This window comes from Tympanuchus pallidicinctus, unplaced genomic scaffold (genome assembly GCF_026119805.1).
Source record: "Tympanuchus pallidicinctus isolate F22 unplaced genomic scaffold, pur_lepc_1.0 scaffold18, whole genome shotgun sequence".
Taxonomy (NCBI): Eukaryota; Metazoa; Chordata; class Aves; order Galliformes; family Phasianidae; genus Tympanuchus; species Tympanuchus pallidicinctus.
In genome coordinates, this window is record NW_026294699.1 from 546,103 (window position 1) to 565,110 (window position 19,008).

A 19,008-nucleotide genomic window follows, 5' to 3' on the forward strand; every position below is an offset into this window, starting at 1 on the left:
GCTATTTGTCCCATTTTCTCCAGCTCTCATAACAAATGCAGCCTAACTGCAGAGAAATTTATGCCTTCAGTTTTGTCACTTACCAATGCTGGGACTTAGGTTTATGCCTTTTGCTCTTCTAGGCCCGGTTTTCTGCATCACTTCCAGTGGCTGCTGACAGCAGCCCAGCTTCTTGACATCACACTCACTTTGGTCAGGTTTCAACGATCTCTGCAGGTCAAACCTTCCTCTGGTGTTAGGGATAGGGATTAGTTGACTTTAACAGCTGACCCTAACTCACAGCTTCAGCTTACAAGGAAAATTGGGCCAGCAATGATGTATCTTGTACTTCAGGTTTTTTTTTCCAGCAATGAATGAACACTCATAATGCAACGCTGTGTTTTATTGAGTAGCTGTTGCAAGGATCAGTCTTATATGCAGTGCAGTATAATTATCTAGAAATCCACAGTATGTAATAAGAACCTATAACTGAAACATAATAGCCCCAAACACTGTAAGAAGTTATGCACCATTTCATAATTTATTATAATACAAACAAGCCCATCAAACACAATATGTCTACTTATGAAAATATCAATATTCACAATTTAAATAGATGATAAGTCTCATAATTTTATATATCAGTAACTCATCTAAAAAGTATTTTGTTCCTAGCTGTGGTCTTGAAGGAAATATTACCTACGTGTAATTGTAAAACTGTCCATTCACAGTTTATTTTTTATAGTTTTTGATACTTGAAATAGAAATTGAGTACAAAGGACCACCTCCAGAACAAAGATGATTTTGTCTTCAGGTTGTTTTTTCCCTAAATTCCCTAAATAATGAAACTTTATGTGCTCAGTTAATTGTTTTTACTATTGTAAAATTAGGAGGTATGAATAACACAGCAAGACATTGGCTAGTTAGCAACAGTCATTGCAAGATGCTCCACAAAACCAAAAAATAAGGCAAGTATTATCAACAGCAGCTCTCATACGCAGACCAAAAATGTCAAGGCTTTATTACCCAAACCAGACTCTAACAAGGCTTCAAACGTCTGTTAACAAGATATGTCTTGATCCAAAGCCCTCCTAAATTGATGGGGATTGGAGAAACCAACCACAAAAGCCTCATACAATCTTCTCTTTGACTTGAAGGGGCTTTGGAAGCAAGCTCTTAGAGCCCTAAATTATCAGAAATAAGATGACCACTGTATGTGAAAATTGCACCATGTCATTTCTAAAGTGATACGGAACAGGTTAGGAGTTGTTTTTTGAAATGAAGCTACAGCTATTTAATGAGTTATTCTTAGTTGGAAATAAATATCGATGCAAAAAAAAAAAAAAAAATCTTTAAATATGGGAACTTACAAAAATACTTCATTAGGACAGGAAAAAGTCAGATGATTCTGCCAGTTTGCAGGAAAACCATTATGTTACAAAAACTGATAAATCACACCATGTGTATGGCAGCATATGCCATGCACCTAATTGAGTTTTTTTTTAATAAATAAAAGCCCTAAATATTCACTATTTTCTGTAAGGTTACTGTTATATTAAGCAGAATAGTGAATATCTTGTATAAATATTTTTTCAATAGATACATTCTCAAAAATGAATTACTTATCTATATAGATATTGCACTTCAGACTCATTCACATGTAACTCAGACTAGCATTCCTCATAACAAATTCAGCATAAAAATAAGTTATAAATACAGTGTTTTCTCCAAAATGAGACATACAGTACCTTTTCCATAGGTAACTTTGGTTACTATCAACAGACACGTAAAGAACAGAAAGAGATTTCTGAGTAAGGTAGAAGGCATGACCACAAGACTATTTATGTAAAACACTAGTAAAGGGAGGAGTAATTTTAACCTTGCTGTGATAAATACAGCAAGGCTGAGCATCCCTTTTATGCTTTATTATTGCAAGTAAGTGTGATATTTTGTTGAGATTACAGGGGCAAACAGGCCAGAATATGAGGAGGCTCTTCATTTCCCTTTGAATATGTGGAGATTTGGGCTTGCAGCATTCCTCTGGAAAGGGACAGCTTTCACTCTGCCCGCCGAGCCCCTCTCCTTGCCACACCAGCACGGTCCTTGGGGTGCTGCAGCTCTTGGTGGAGCAGCTCTGAGCATCTCACCTGGCCCGATGGCTCTGCTGATGGGGAGCAGTGGGCAGCACCTGCTCACCAAGGCGCTGGGCCCATCCAACCTGAGTAGTCCGACCTTTCCTGAGAAAGCCCTTCTGCACCTCAGCCAGCCATTGCACGCAGCCCCACTCTTCATGGTTTGTGCCTTCTGCTGCCATTTCTTCCCAAGGTGTGCTTGGGTTTGGGATAGGCTTTGGTCTTGCAGGATGCCAGCAGGAGTAGGTATGTAATTGCATGGCAGAAGGAAACCAGGCTGTTGTCCTCAGCAGGACTTCTGCAGACTTGGTATTTTTTAGGATGTGTTTGTGCACCAAAGCTGAGCCATCCACAGGTTTTAGAGGGATGCTTTCAACCCTCAGATCCCACTGAAGCAGAACAGACTGGATCCTTTTTTGGGAACCTCACTGTAGTAGTCCCAGATGCACCATGAGCTCCCCGCTGGTAATGGAGGTGGGCACAGACACAAACACACTGCTAGCACCAGGCTGTGTTTTGTTTGCAGTTACTGAGAGGCTGCTGTGTTCACTGACCAAATTGTGCTTGTGTTCACCATGCAAGGAAGTCTGCTCACACATTTAGTAAGGCTGTATTAAACACCCAGTACCTAAGTGAAAAAGCTGGAGTACATGATTCTGAGAGACCATATGCCAAGATCTGAAAATGAGACAAAGTAAAAGAAATGCACTTTAAGCCTTCCTGTAAATCTCTTCCCATTTTCTACACCCAGCATTGCTGTGAAGCTTTTTTTGAGTGTAAAGAAAGAGAAATTAAGCCACTTTAAATAAGGTAAATATTTGAAACTAATCTATGTTTTCACTGCCGTAGGGTATTCAATGGATTTATTGGATTTCTTTCACAAATAGTCTTTTAACAATTGAATGGCAAATCTGCAATAGGAATAGCATAATCTGCCAGGAGAAAATCTCAGGTTAAGGTTTTATACATATAATCCCTAAAGGCCTGAACGTGGGGGATAACTGAGAATCTTCACTGATTAACGAGGAAAGTGAGGGCTGTAATCAATCCAAATCTTGCAGGACCAGCTTCAGTGGCAGCTCAGCATCAGGCAGGATTTGGCCTCACACTTGAGAGTCTTCAAATACCGTAACTGAAATAGCGGGGACAATTCTCTGCCTTTGTTCTTGGCTCTAGAAACCTCCCTCTGTCAATCTCCCCTGTCTTGGTTGTATCTTAAATATCTTAAAACATGTGAACGTCGGCAGCTTGCAGGATTGCTTTCCATGCCAAGGCTGTGTAACAGGTCAAATATCGGCCCTTGAGCCCCGCTCAGATGAGCCAAAAGGGGCTTGTCATAGTCTGTGCCTCACGACTGCCTCCTGCCAAAAGGACTTGACGGTAAATCTGTGTGGCGGTATTTCATGTCAGAGAGAACACATCTGTTTTGGCAAGGGCATATAACAGAAATGGCACCTTCCACAGCACGTGAAAGCATCAGTTTGCTCTTTTGATGGTGAACTACATGGTCCAGTAAGACTTTGTTGTTTCTGAAAAGTAATTAACTATTGCAGCTTCCTCCCTCAAAAGACTTTAGACTGCACTGGTGTTTGGATGCAAAACGTTTGAATGCAACTGAATGCTAAGACTTGAACTCTGAAGCATATTCAAAATGCTGTGTAGAAGACGAAGGCATTTGCCTTCATATTTCTGCTCCTAAAATCAAGTGCTCTTATTCCCTTCTAACAGTCACATCTGCCCTCAGCCTCCCAGGGAAATGAAATCGGATGACCACTCTTTAAAACAGCCACTTCAGCAGATTACATCCTGAATATGTAACCTCTTGTAAAGAACTTTCACCCAGAAACTCCAATTATTGCCCTCTTCATGGTGATATTTTTATAGGCTTTCCATTCTTATCGTACTGGTAAACAAGCATTTTGATGCAATGAGAGTTGGCTGGGGAAATCCAAGGACTGCTTGTTATTGAAAAGTTATGGTTTGTATAGAATTGTACAGGTTGCTTCTGACACTTAAAGAAGGCTTTCAGTGTGGCAGCTGCCATTGTGCGAAATCTTTTGCTAATAAAACAGTAGAGGAAGAAATTAATTGCAGTGTTCAGCAATGCTAGCATATTGGCAATGTCCGACACAATATGTACCACCCAGCTGTTGTTTATAGGTGATACGTAGAGGTGATACAGTATCATGATTATTCTTGGTGCCCAGAGAATGGCAAAAATAGAAGTTATAGTAAACAAAATGGCTGTTGTTTTCCCTGTGGAGTATCCTCGCAGTCGGAAATTGCTCTTTCGTCGCAGCTTGTACACGATGATCGAATTAAGTATGAAGAAGATGGAGCAGGGCACTAAGTAAACAGTAAAGCAGTGGATCCAGATGAGGACGTGATGCATTGATGTGCTTATGTAGTCTTCAATCCAGATATTGGGCCACCAGTAGTAGGGAATGCTGGTCAAAAAGCAGGTGATGTAAACACTTACAATGACTTTTCGAGTACGAGCAGGGTAGGAGACTGTATGATACTTAAGTGGATGGCACACAGCTATGTACCTATCAATTGTTAGTGGAACCGTAATCCAAATGGATGTGTGGATGGAAGAAAATTCCAATACCTCAATTATTTTGTCCAGTACCTGAGGCATCTGTTTGTTTAAGATGAAATCTTCCAAGAGGAAGTCAACAAAGACAATGAAGAAGAGAACGAGGATGTCAGCAGCAGCTAGAGCAAGAAGATAGTTGTAGGAGGACTTCTGCCTGCGAGCCACCAGCTGGGAGAGGATGATGACTGTCAGGATGTTTGCTGTGGAGACAAAAACACGGAATTAGGCCTTTAAGATGTGACATCAGCTTTTCTGAGTGCTTATTTGGAGCAGCAGCTATGTTTGAGCACTTGGCAACATGACCTTTATTAAAATCTGAGAAAGTGAAAGGGAGCAGCTGTGGTACTGGCCCTGCTCCCAGCTGTGTGTTACACTGTCACTTGGTAACCCTGTACTCCAGGAAAAGAGCAGAAAGTTGGTCCCTTGAGTCCCTGCGTGGGGTTAGGTGATGTCCAGCAGCCCTCTGCCACCTCCCTGGTGCAGATGTAGAAGCAGAGCTGTGGCTCTGCTGCTGCTCTCTGGGTGCCCCACAGACCCCAAAGGAGCACCCTGAGCAGGGGGCTGGGACAACCAGCCTTGCTCAGCAGGGATGAGGGCACAGAAAGGCTGTTCTGCTGAGAAGATGGCTGGGGTACAAGGAGGAGCTGAGGAGCAGCTGTCCTCCTGCCCAGGCTGGCCCTGCAGCAACACTGCTTACACATGGGATCCCAATCGAGCAGAGGATTCCCAGGACAGCACGTGTCTCAGCTCCTCCCAAAAGCTGGAGGTACTCTGCAAGGCCTTGAGATGTTCCCAGCTATGCCTACGATGTCTGACTCGCTCTCCTACAGATGGTTTCTGGCAAAATGTCTCTCCTCACCACTGAAATAAAGACCTGCCTGCTTAGCCACAGCTGCTCTTCAAAAGTCCTTCCCAGCTTACAAGGTGTTTTTCCTCTGGAGTGGTACAGCCAAGTCTTTAAGGAAATCCTGCTGCTCAAGTCAGACATGATGGATGTTCTGGCTCAGCACAAACGTAAACATCCCTGAGCATCCTGAGAATCTTTCTGCTTGCAACTATCTGGCTGCACCACAGACCCATCACCTAAATTGTGCCTGGAAGTACTGCATGGCACTTAAATAATATTGTGGTGAAGATATTCTTGTCTTTGCTGTTTTCACTGGCTGGTTTGCTTCAGACTTCCAAAGCTGTGATTCAGCTTAAAAGTACTTTACTAGCTGGTTGAAAAGAGACAGTAAAATAGGTACCTGTATGTAAGTGCTCTACGGAGGGCTCAGTCCTACAGCCCATGGCCCTGCAGGGATCCCCACAGAGGGAAGGTCCGGCAGTCCTTGAGAGCTTTGCTGGGGCACTAAGGTATACCCAAACTTTCACTGCTTGCTCATGTTTGCTAGAAATTACTCTATAGTCTCGGATCAGGAAAGAAAAAGCTGTAATTCCTCCTAGATGCATGGCTGGAATGAGACAACCACGACTGCTCCCATCAGAAGTTTAAATCACTAGCCTAGAATACCTGAAGCTGTGCTTAAAAATCAGAGCGCTGCTGGCACACTGCATAACAAACTGCCAAATGTTTGTATTTGACATTTTCATAAGTGCTCCATAAATCACATCATCCATGCATTCAGTGCTTCAAACATTTCTGCCAATTTTGATGGATTTCCCAAAACAAATCAACAATAACTGTAAAGATTCCTTCACATTGGAGAAAAAGGAAGTTAAAAACACTAAGGTAGTGATCTAAGATGTCCTACAACTGAAAACACACTTTTAAAAAAACGTTTTATTCGAATCTAGGTAAAAATTCCTCTTTCATAAATGTCTTCAAAACTTGCTTTCTGGGAGCTGACTTCTGTTGTCAGGGAAATGAACTGCAGCAGAGTGAGTGATCTTGAGTAATAGCCCTTGTAAGTGTCAACTATTTTTGTATTACCTGAATTGATTAATTTTGTATCTTGGAACAAAACTAAAGCAAACATGACAGCCAATGGAATCATTCTCTAGGTTAAATATATATACTTACATAATCTTCCCAACAATATATAATCTCTAATCACCTTTGGGGGAATTTGTCTGATTCTGCTCTTTTACACAGGAATGCAACCTCACTGAGCTCAGAGTGGACATGGGAGTGATAAACTCAGAACCACAGCACTGTTTTTCACTTCCTTGCTTAAATAATGTCTCTGCTGTGCCTTCTCATCACTGAATCACAGAACAACTTCTATTGGAGGGAACCTTAAAGATCATCTACCTCCATCTGTACTCCTGCTCCATCCTCTAACTGCCCCAGTCCCCTGAAGACCCTTACGATAGCCCTCATGCTTTTCTCAGCATCTTCATTGCTGCCAACCTGCAGTGATGAGCCCTAAAGGGTAAAATGAGTGATGTACTGTCAAGGAAATCCTGAAGTCAAAGCATTTACCTTGACAGTGCCAGTCACTGTTGGCTTTGGTCAGCCAGGATGAATAGCTTGGCTTCACTTGGATATCACTCATGGTGTTCACGTCCTCTTTAATCCTTGGATTTGTTTCCCTGCAGCAGCAGCAGCTGGAGCTAGCACGCAGCAAGGGGAACAGCTGGGGACTTTGGCCCCTGCAGGTAAATACGGCCGCTTGGGCAGAGAGCTCCTGCAGGGATGCTGAAGCTGTGCCCAGTCCCCTTGGCATATGCCCTTTCTGGGAGTCCTGCTGTTTGGTCCTACCTCCTCCCTTTATCCTACAGGAACAGATTTATAAACAGCCCTTTCTTCAATCCCTTCTCCCTCCACCATTCACAGGGTTCCCAGAAATGGCCGTAACAGAGTGTACTGAAATGCAAGTTCAACACCAGCAAGCTTTGCATGGTGAGCCGGATTAGAAAATTGATCTGACAAAGTACATGCAAGCCTTGTCCAATTTTTCTGCAAGGGTTATGGTATCTTGTATTGAAAATGCTTTCCCTGGGATCACATTAGTGCTTTTCTGGCTGGATGATATGAAATATAATAACATCATTGACTTTGTGAAAACAGATATACAGTGGGGTGCAGCTGCCTGTATCACAGCACCTTAGGTTTGGGAGTATTTGTCCTGTGCAGGCTGTATTGGGAAAGCAAAGAGAAGCTATGAGAAAGTCTCAGGCAGTCCTTCACCTGTTTCCTCAGGTGATAAGATGGTCTTTGGTACGTCCTCAAACACTGTTTAATGCTCAGCAAAACAAGAAAGCAGTGGGAATGCTGTTCTGTGTGAACTGTGCCCTTGTTCCTGGTGACTCCTGGATGCCTGCATGGTACCCTGCGAGTTCTCCTGTGGGCAAAGATGACCTGCTGGGGGCAAAAGGGGATGGATAAGCATATATGACAGAGAACATGTTTTAACTGTGTTTACCCTAATTCTTGTCCTAATGTTGTAGTTAGAAGTGAGGGCAATAGGATAATGATGAATATATAAAAATATCTCTTTATTGTAATATATATACTGCTGGAAGGATCAGTGTCCCTAAACTGTCCTGGACAGTAGCATCCATTTCTTGCAGTATTGTTTTCCAGGTACTGAGCAGTTCAGGTCATCTGGATTTCAGAAAGATTGCTCACAGTGTTGGGAGTTGATTATGAGAGGACAGATGGGAATTTATGCCAGCGTTGCTTTTTGCAGTGCAGTATTTTGAATTTAAAAATATCTAGTTGAGAATCAAGGCTTGATTAGGGACTGACTGGCTAAAGCCTCAAGAGATGTCACTAGCAGATGATGAGAAGCAACTGTCAGAAATGGTGGAGTCTCAGTGCCTTCCCTTCCATCATGAGGATCTATTGCCTTTGAAATACAGTACGTGAAGATCTCTGGCACCCAAACACCATTAATCTGCAGTGCAGACTCTTGGTTCTCACCTGGGTTTGGGTTTGCTCCCCACACCAACAGCTGCCTTGCTGAGTCCCCTGCAGAGCCTGGGCAGCCTCCTGTGCCTCCTCAAAGCTCTGCCTGTGACCTAAAGGCACAACATTTTTCACAGCTTCTTGTGTTGTGGATTACAGCCATAGCTCAAGTAGCATCTAACCATAGCTTTTGTGGGGAATTCACACAATTCCTTCCATGGCTTATTATCGCCACATGTGAGCTTATGCAGGAGCAATTTTATCTGTCAAAAGAAGAAATAGGCATATTCCTTGGTTTTGTTTTGTTTTGTTTTGTTTTTTAGAGAGAGCATTTTGCATGCACACAGCAGTTGTGCAGTGAAACAGCCCTCAGAAGTAGAAGTGCTGCTGTGTTGTGAATAAGGCCTGCTGCGTGGTTCAGCAGTTCACTGTCATAAACCACCTAAATGAAGTAGCTATGAGGGTCAGTTACTGAATGTGATAAACATTAGGTCACTGGATATAATGGACACCTTTTACCAAATGCAGTTGTTGCTAGGATCCCTGCGAATCGCCGTGCAATGTAAGAAAGTACCAGCCATGCATTAGCCACCTGACTGGCACACAGACAGACTATTTATGAACGCAAAATTCTAAGTTGCTTTGGAAAATACGTGAGCCACCCCTCCTTCACAGACTTAGAAATGGTGAGACTTTAGATTACAGCACATTACAAATATATGCTGAAAAAAGTGATTGTTTCGCCTTGGTGGGAAGAGATGGTTTCCTCTGGGCCAGGAGGCAATATTAAAATGTAAACATGCACAGTGCTCGGCAGGCTGACCCCAGCACGGTTACCAACACAGTCATGTGCCAGCAGTTACCAGAGCTGAGAGGCGGACAGCATTCAGCCTTTGGTTTGTGCAGCAGCTCTCGGGGGACACTGATGACAATGGGAAGTAATCATTTTAAAAGACAAATGCCGCAGCGATGTAAGCATCTGTTAATCGGGGCTGCTGGCTGTGTCCAGCTAGATGTCTTAAAATGAAACCTGCATCTCATTGGTCATTAGAGGAGATAGGGCAGTTTGATGTTTTTCTCTTGCAGCCAGGATGGGTTGAGCTGAGTTCAACCTTAGCACGTCAGCAGATGGGAACAATCTTTTGAGAAAGGCTCTTGGGAGGTCTGTGCTCAGAAGCCCCATGTGCACAGATAGGCTGCAAGGCCAAAGTGAGAGTGCTGGTAGTTACCGAGCATCTGCTCTGCTGCCCAGCACAGTCCAGGCTCCCCTGCACAGCAGAGGACAGAGCAGCAGCCAGGGACGATGCAGCACTGCCTCGTCCTTAGAAGTCACAGGTGAATTAATGCATCATGGTCACCAGCCCAGCTCCGACAGTGAAATCTGGCTTCCGGGGCCATTTTTCTCCCTGACAGCATTTATTAGCTGAGGCACCTCTGGGGAAGAACACTGAATGGTGCACTCTTCTCAAAGGCTGGCGTTGGCCATAATTGGGTCATTGAGGCCAGAGAAAGATTTTAACCAAGCCAAGAGCACTTCCTCTTCTGTTCAAGGGCACAGATGCTGTAATGGTGCGGAGACGCCGATGGCAAGTGTTCATTCTGAGCCCTGCCAACCACTCAGGCTTGTTAAGTGCAGTAACTTGTTTGGCAGACAGGAGTAATTGTATTGCTTTTGGCTTTCCTAAAGAGTTGGAGTAGGCTTTTGCTCATATATCCATAACATAGAACACTGTTTGCAATATGAAAACTGCCAGAAGGAAGAGTAAAATAAGCCTCCATGGAGGCCCAGCACACACGTTATGTCAGAGATCTGGCTGTGCTCTTGCTTGTCCTTCCCCTCTTCATCTATCTGAGGGGTCTGCCCCTAATTCAATGCCTTGGGGCCAGAATATGACTTCCATGCCTTGGTCTTACTCCCCAGTCTCCAGAACAGCACCATTGGCCATTCCCAAGCACGGACAGCCTCTCACTGACAATTCTGGGGACTACCCCATCCCCTTTCCCTGCATCTGCTGCTGACCCCAGTGACACAGCAGCACCATTCCAGAAAAGGCACTGAAGATGGATCTGATAATGTGGTTCTGTTTTCAGAGCTGTAATGCTAAGTCTAACGCACCTCACTGACACCGCAGAGCAAACTTATATATTTTCTTCCAGAGAACTAGCTTTTCATACATTCCAAAAGCACAGACAAGGGCTGCTCTGAAAGTAATGCGTCCTGATTCATTATGTTAGCCCATAGCATCAGAGTGGATGTTGGTGGGATGGCAGTAGAGGTCAAATCTTCCCATCAACATTCCATTCCATTTTGTTGCTGTGTGAGAGGGGCACTCTGATAGAAGTCTCATATGGAAGTGCAGTGAAGCAAAGGGGTATCAGTGAATTCCTCCACACACAAAAAACAACACCCACTGACATCCATCAACAGTTGCTGAATGTCTATGGAGACCAAACTGTAGGTGCTGCCACACTGAGGGGTGGGTGGTGACAGTGGCAATGGACCATCTCTGCTGGTGCAGATTTGTATGAACACTGCATGCAGCTCTCCTGCATTGCTGGTGAAAATGCACAGCTAATGGTGGTAATCGTGGATGGTGCAATTGTGCTCTTTGTACCGGTTGTGGTTTCCATGGGAATAAATAGGAGGCATTACTTTTAGAGTGACCTCTGTTTTTTCCTCACCCAACTGTGGACTGGCACATTTGCTCAAGGTGAAACACTGCCTCTAGGGTAGCAGATAAAAGAGGTATTACTATAAGGAGGCAGTGGGGAAGTAAGTTTTGAGCAATGTCCAATAATATTTTCAGGAAAATTTTACAGAACAGATGGACAATCCAAAGACCATTTTTCCTCTTTCTGTTCATTGGATTTCAAAGGGCAAATCTACTGTCTTTTGGCTGTTGATAAGTTTGACCCAAATACCTGGGGAAAAAAAAGCAGTCTCTGCTGAAATCAAGGGAGCTTTGCCATTTATTTCCAAGTGACGTGTGTAGTAACAAGCCTCACAGGTGTTAAGCTGCTCCGCATTTGTAAGGATTTGGAATCAATACTGAGACAGGATAGGCAAGAATATGCCCTTTCCTGATTGGGTCTGCGGTGCAGAAAGCCTCTAATGACCTTAATGTTCCCTACATGGATCCTTTCTGAGAGGCAAGAAAGGACAAAGATAAAAATGTCTAAAACTTGCATCTCAACATTTAGCCTCACATCATGCTACTAGAGCAGAAAAGCTTTTTAATGGAAATTGGTGCTGGGAGGAGAAAAAGCAATCTGCAAGATAATGCAGAAATCATAAAAGGGATTTGGTTATTCATGTGACGTAGCTGGACAGACTGAGATTTTCTAGGCAATTTGAGTGTCTCATTTGGCAGGTGTCTGTGGCTTCCAAATGTGGGCTGTCAGCAAAATGTTAGAGGTCTCAAGCTGAGTAACTTGAGCTTGAGGATGACAAAACCATCCTATCCTTTTGATACTGAACGTCAGAGCACAGAGGTGGGTTGCAAAAGTATTCGATGGAGGAAGGACGTGATTTCATAAGGGCAAATATCATGAATTGTTTACTGAACATGAATAATTAAAAGCATTTTACCTTTGATTGTGGTTTGGTTAAAAACGAAGTCTTCCTGAAGCATTAGCTAACAAAACAGGAGTTCGTGTCTGCAAACCCCATGCTGAGCTTTCTCAGAGGCAATGCCAACTTCAGGCAATAAGCAGGGATTTGCAGGCTACGTAAAGCCATCCTAGTTAGGCTTTATTTCCCCCACTGAGCAAATATGCATCCACTCTAGATACATCGCTTTTCAGTGTGCCAGTCTGGACAGTGAACAAAACATCTGGAACAAACATTTGTGAAACATCCCAGATGGAAGGAAATGGTTGAAAGGCAATTTGTCTTAAAACCAAGAGCAACCACTCATGCACCTGATAACTGAGAAAATGGAAAGTTAAGTGACAGTACATGCCAGGAGCTCTCTGTTTCAGGTGATTGAAAAGAACAATTTCAGTGAAAAAATCCGTTCAGTGTGTTGATAGGCAGGCTTACCTCCTCCTTCATGGGTAAAGTGAGCAAACTCCTTTTGGTCGTCTTCCACACTGTTGATCCCAAGTCCTATTTAGCTGCCTTTGCACAACCATACTGGCATCCTGGGAAACAACCCAGTACGATGGTCCTTTATCTGGTCACCCCAAACAGCACAGCACTGCTCCTGACTTGGAGGTTTAAGATCTCAACATCTGTCTGCATCTCTAGTGTGAAGAATGAAAATGGAATTGTGTGCCAGTTCTCCTGAGCTCAAGAGGTTAACTTTGGTTTTGCTTCCTTTCTTTGTGTCTCGGAGTTAATGGGAAAAGAGATTAAAGGCTGGAAAAGACCACCTGAAACCAAAAACCTTTGTGCCTAGGGATTGTTTTGTACCTGGAGTGTGAATGCAGAGAGAGCATCAGGTCAGGAAATCTCTTTTGTTTGTCTGGCTACAATAAATTGTTTTGACGTATGTGATTGAAGGCCTTCTCCTGCTGGTTTGTGTCTGCTGATTCACCCCCATTTTACTGAGGGGAGCAGAAAGAGGAGGAGAGAACTAAGTAATGGGATGGATGGAGAACAGCAGGATATCAGACTGCCTAGTGCTTTTGAATGGCTTGGCTTCTTAACAACTGGGGACTCTGCATTACCCACCTGCAGGGAAAACTGGCTGTGCTCTCTCTTTGTATCACCATTGCGAGGAAAAATCTCCTTAGGAGATCTTCCTTCCTAATCCTTTTTAGCACAACCATGCAAGGTTGTGCACTTCATAGTCTACTGAGCCTCCCCAGTATTGTACCTTGTTATCATTTCAGCCCTGATAGTGTTGTTCCCTAGCGATATGCATAACGAACCAAACGTAACAGCTGTATCAAGCCCTCTTCTGCATTAGCACAGGTTCTACCACCTGCTTCCTTCCAGGCTGCAAGGCTTCAAGTGGACACAGTCTCCAGACATACTGACCAAACGAAACAGCTGCCATCTGTACGCTTTGCTAGCACCATTTCTGAGCAGGAACACTGTAATGAATCTATTCTTTTTCATGAAGCTTCTTTCCTTAAAGATAAAGCATTCATTTTACATTAGGAAGTGACACATTTTAAGCATATTAGCAGGACTTTTGTTCCACTCTGTCCACTAATGCTTCTGTTACCATGCTTTGCTTGCACTGACAGCTGAGATAAAGTTCTGCCAATTAGTTCTCCTTTAAGCAGGATGCAATGTACTGGCTTTGGGTCCAATTCAGATTTTAAGTCAAAGACAGTACCAGCTTTGAACAAAACAGCCTCGGGAGGGTTCACTTCTTATTTATTGTGTGAAGTCTATCTAATGAGTGACAGCAGAAGTGCTGGTTTTTCGAGATCGTAACTCTGCATATAATGATTCTCCCACTCATATTTTCAGATCTTCCTTTCATGCTTCTATAGTTCAGGTGTGCTGTTACAAGAAAACCTATTTATTTGGGTGTTGGAAATGCTCTCTTTAATCAGAAACCTGTACTGCATTTGCAGACTACACTAGGCAGTAGATGGCAGGAATCCAGAAGGGGTCAGACACACCAGTAAGTGTGCTGTATGCACACCTTCTTGCTGCCTGCTGTGGTCTCTACTGGCTATTACCTGCCACGTGAGTCACCTACAGATATTGCCACCTGCCTCTCTGGGTCGTGTCTTTAAGTACAGAGAGCAAACTGCTTCAACTCTTGTTCCCCCAACACTGCCACATAGCAAAGGGAGCTGGGCTGGGCTGCCAGAATGCTCAGCTTCATCTGTTTGCTCCACAGGCACCACTACGCCACCTCTACCCCTTCTTCCTTCCTTTCCACGGTCACATCACTTCCTATTCTTCACCCTTAGCCTCATCATTTCGTAAAGCACCATCCAGGTGCCCTCTATGCATTCTCTCCCCTCTTCTACTCTACCAGTGGCAACAACATCAAGACAGTGCACAGCTGCTTCTCTCACCACCCCCTCCTCCTGTCTCTGGTGCTTTCTCTGCACAGATTGTTCTCTCTTGAATTGCTCTGTTTGCTTCCACTTCCCTCCTCAAACGGTCCCAGAAGTCAGCCAGCTTGAAACAACCTGGGCAAGTGTCACATACCAGCTATGCCTATGCCTGCAGTGTATACAAAAAATTAGTATAAGATGCAAACCTTTCACCGTGCTCAGACAGGGAACGGTTCTCAGATCAGGAGTGCTCAGCCCACTGCCCACAGCAGCACCTGCCATGCCAGGACAATTACCCTAGCCTTCACATCTCCTTATTCCAAGATGCACATGGGGAAAAGGCTACAGACAGACCAGTTCTTCCTCATTTCTCTTTTTCTTAGACTACACTGCAGCTTGAACAAGTGCAGTGCAAATGTTACATGCCTGTGTGTCACTCTGACCCCCTAGGAAGCATCAGGCTTGCTGTGTGAGGACAGCTGGTCTGTCATCTGTTAGGTAATGGTCCCTAAGGTGCAGCCTTTCCTTGACAGTGTCAAAAGGTTAGGGATCCCGATGAGTCTACGGACTCCTCTAGGCTAGGACTACAGCTTCTCTCCTGCTGCATGGAGCCCACTGAGTGTGCTCTGTGTGGTGCTGGGGTTTAAATGACTTTATCCCTGGGACACCCTGTTCAGCAGCAGGTCTGACACAAAAGCTACCTGTTGGAGATACCCATCTGCCAAGTGTGTGCAGGCTGCTTTCCCAGCCTTGCAAAGTCCTCAATCTGCATTTAAATCAGTTTTAAGCAGAAGGTTAAAGCAGCAGTAAAAGAAACATCTGAGGCCTGGGCTCTCCAAGCAGACAGTTTAGAGTGGTATTCCCCTAGAGCACCAGAGCAAGTCTTTTCTCCCAAGGACGGTAAGGCTGCTGGGTGTGAGCCTGTATTTTACACCACTACTGGGAGGAGGAAACCCCAGGAAGCATGATCAGGCCTGGCCTGACTTCAGAAATGCTGCCACTCCGTCCTTTCAGCAACACACACTATACCCCCAGAGGGGAAGGTAATTACATGCCAGGCAATTCTGCTGCTGCTGCACCTCCTCATGAAGCAGGCAGCTCTGCTGGTCCTGGGCTGCCCTGCTGGGCTGCCTTTGGTGGCACTATCACTGCAAAAGCTCCTCGGTGCAGCTGCTTCTTGCAGTTCTCACTAGCGGACATAGACTGAGAGTGGATACAGACTAAGAGCAGATACTTGTTGCTTCCTCACCTTTCCAGACTCTTTGATTGAATCTGAGCAATTTCTCCTCTCCCCTGCATTCAGCAGCACCTCTTCTCTGACACTTTCCCTCCCTGAAACAAGAAATGTCCCCTTTGAGCCTTCCTGCAGCCCTTCTTCCCTCCCAGGTACCAGGAGGTGCTTCAGAGGTCCTCCACCACTGCCAGCAGAGGTGAGCACAGGGATGGCAGAGCGAGGGCTGCAGAACAGCTCTGCGAGCTGTAACACTTGCCCCTCTCTCATCATTAAGACCCCATTGCCAGCACTGCTGCCTCTCTGCTCTTCAAGGGCAAAGGGACTTCACCTTCCTCTCTTTTGCCTCTACCTTTATCAGACTTTCTGGAGCCTGGTTGAACACAGAGGGAGAGCCACTGCAGAGAAAGGGATCTGCCCAGATGTCTGGGTTACACAAGCGAGGGAAATGATGCTTTCTCTGCATACATAATCAGGCCCGACATAGCCTAGCCTCAAAGTGGATTGCTGAGTTTGTGAGATTTCTTCTCATCAGTCTTCTCCATGACTGAAGGCAAGGAATTAACCATTTCCGTTTCAGAAAATGTGCTGCACTTGAGCACAAGACCCTAAACAACATCTCTCTCAAATTCACAGCATCCCACAAAGCTAATTGCTCAGACCCCACCAACTTCAGGGCTCTTTGTCTAACACTAAGTGTGTTACCTCTACAGTTTCCTAATATAAAAAAATTAAAGAGTGGCTTCAAATAAAAAAATGAAGAGCTCTTTTATCAGTGTTCTCATCACATTCCATGTCCCCAAGAAAGCCTGGCTGTTCGAGTCCTCCCCTAACTGTACCCAACTAGTTTCCCTCTCCGTGCAGTCTCAGGATGAACATTCTGAGTTTCTCACGCATGCACATACTGTGCATTTTTTCAGCATCCTGTCCATGTAAACATGTTTTCAGGTTTCACTGCAACCATTGTCCTCAAACATGCACAGAACAAGCTGACACACTGACAACCTGGTGTGAAGCCACTGAACTCAGCAGTGCTACACCACCAAATGCTTTGGACAGTCCTGTTAAAGTCCTGTTAAAGGCTATTGCTTATGCCACTGCTCTAATCAAATGGATGAGAAGTGCCCACGGCCAGGCTGGATGGGGCCCTGGACTGCCTGACGTGGTGGGGGGCTGTCCCCACAATGGGACTGGGGGGGCAATCCAAGCCATTCTGTGCTTCTAAGAAGTGGATATCTAAGCTCTTGAGAAATGCATGCCACAATTGGTACTTTGGATTGTTCATCAGTTTTAACCAGTTCTTAGAATGAGAGCATTAGGTCTGTAATTACAACATGGTATTCTGAGGGAGCTGGTGCAAGTAATCTGCAAAACACTCATCAAGTGACTTTTCCTGTCTGTGCATGTAAGATTTTGCTCCATTTAAGAGAAATACAAAGGCAAGCTTAGCCACATACGTTTTCATGACAACTTCTTCATACAATCATAATGGTTGGAAAAGACCTATATGCTCATCCAGTCCAACCATCCACTCACCACCATACTGCCCACTGCACCAAAGTACCACATCCATGTGTTTCTTGAACCCCTCCAGGGGCAGTGATTCCATCACCCCTCTGGGCAGCCTGTCTCCATGCATCACTGTCCCTCCTGAAAATAAGTATTTCCTAACATCCAACCTGATATTACTGGATAATCTTGAGAGAGTCTCGGTCAGTTCCTGCAGGAGAGATATTGAGATTGAAGCCTGTCATTACTGAGGAAACCCAAAAAGCTCCCAAGGGATGAATGAGAACAACCTCATCCCTCCAGGTCTGGGCTGAGTACACCAATGTAATGCATCACAGACACCTCCTGATCCCCCATGTGTTCTGGGGGTAAATACAGGACTTTCCAGCTCTCTGAACTATTAGCCAGTCTGCAAAATTTTATTACAAGCCAGGAAGAAAAAAGAAACACACAAAGAGCATCAATTCATATGCAGCGCAGTAATTGCATATGTGCTGCTCAGAGACAGGCTTCCCTTCACATCTAATTAAAATTTTTTCTGTGAATTAATTGTTTGAAGAATGTTATTTTCTAAGCCAGAGGAATTAAGGTGGACAAAACACCCAGAAGTTGACGGACGCCTCCAAACTCTGCCGTACTGCGCCCTTTGCGTCCTGCTTCACCTGATACCGCCGACAGCTCCAGCCCTCCCCCGACTCCTTCTGTCCTTGGGATCACCGCTGCTCTCCGAGGGCCGGAGGTGCCGCAGTCCGAGCAGCCCCCGCAGCCCCTACGGGAGGAGGGCACTGCTCGGAGCTCGGCTCGGCCGGGACGGGGATGCCGATGTGATGCTCGCGGGCACCTGCAGCGGTGTTCGCCCCAAGCCTGAAACTTCCCCCTCACCTCGTTCTCTTTTTCTCGCAGTCTGCCTTCCCCAGCGCCTCTGCACTGCCTCTGTCCCCTTGTTAAGTGAGAAACCCCACCGAGGACCACACGGAGGGGCTTCCTGCGCCCAGAGACCCCTAAGCGGATCCTTCCACGACCCCCGTGGGGCACGGACCCCAAACCCGATCCCCTCTGTCCCCTCCGCTCCGCCGCCCAGTTCGGAGCGCTCCGTCCGTCCGAGCTCCGCCGGCCGTCCCCAAGGGCGGCCCCGGGGTCGCGCTCCCATCGCTGCCGGCAGGGCGGGCAACGGGCGGGGACGGCGCACTCACGTTTTTCGGGACCGCTTCACTCCCAACGGCCGAACGGGTGACGGCAGAAACTTGGTGACGGGCTGCGAGCCGGGCGGGACGGCGCTGCGAGGGCAGAACGGCGATCCGCTCGCGGCGCCCGGGAGCGGAGCAGCAGCCCGGCGGGTGCCGCTTCCCTGCAGCCCGTCGCCGGGGCTCGGCGCGGCACTCACCTGGCAGCCCGAGGCAGAGCAGCAGGCTGTAGTAGACGACGGGCGCGTACCCCAAGCCACAGCCATAGCGGTGGTGCGGCACCAGGGAGCCGTTGTGGAGGTGGAGGTGGTTGTGCTCCATGGACCCGCTCTCCCCTCGGCCGCGCCGCCGGCGTTCGCTCCGCCGCCCCGGCCGCGCCGCCCGCCCGCCCCTCGCACGCTCAGCGGCGGCGGCGAGCGCGGCGCGGCCCCCGCGGCGGGAGGCGGCGGCGGCACACGGCGCAGCCCCGGTGGCGCGGGGCTGAGGCGGCGGGAGGCGGGGCGGCGGCACGGCTCCGGCTGGGCGGGGCGGGGGCAACCCCTGGCTCGGGCGGC

At 46.2% G+C, this 19,008-nt stretch overlaps 1 protein-coding gene across 2 annotated transcripts; it reads right to left on the reverse strand.

Moving 5' to 3' along the window:
• Positions 1–403: 403 nt before the first annotated feature.
• Positions 404–18,795, reverse strand: GPR139 (G protein-coupled receptor 139). 2 transcript variants are annotated; one of them, XM_052679821.1, is made up of 2 exons: positions 18,655–18,795; positions 404–4,910 (listed from the first exon to the last, which is right to left on the reverse strand). In XM_052679821.1, the coding sequence occupies exons 1-2, from the start codon at positions 18,773–18,775 to the stop codon at positions 3,976–3,978; spliced, it is 1,056 nt and encodes a 351-aa protein (XP_052535781.1). In that variant the 5' UTR covers positions 18,776–18,795; the 3' UTR covers positions 404–3,975. The 2 variants fall into 2 exon arrangements, with proteins under 2 accessions (XP_052535781.1, XP_052535782.1); XM_052679822.1 differs by lacking the exon at positions 18,655–18,795 and adding an exon at positions 5,958–10,203.
• Positions 18,796–19,008: the final 213 nt, after the last annotated feature.

What these genes read in the sequence shown, in the direction of transcription:
- GPR139 (XM_052679822.1), bottom strand. Translation starts at nt 6,162, where the DNA reads ATGCATCTAGGAGGAATTACAGCTTTTTCTTTCCTGATCCGAGACTAT. An exon ending in CGTAGAGCACTTACATACAG is followed by an intron (nt 4,911 to 5,957) that starts GTACCTATTTTA and finishes TTGTCTCCACAG; the next exon opens with CAAACATCCTGACAGTCATC.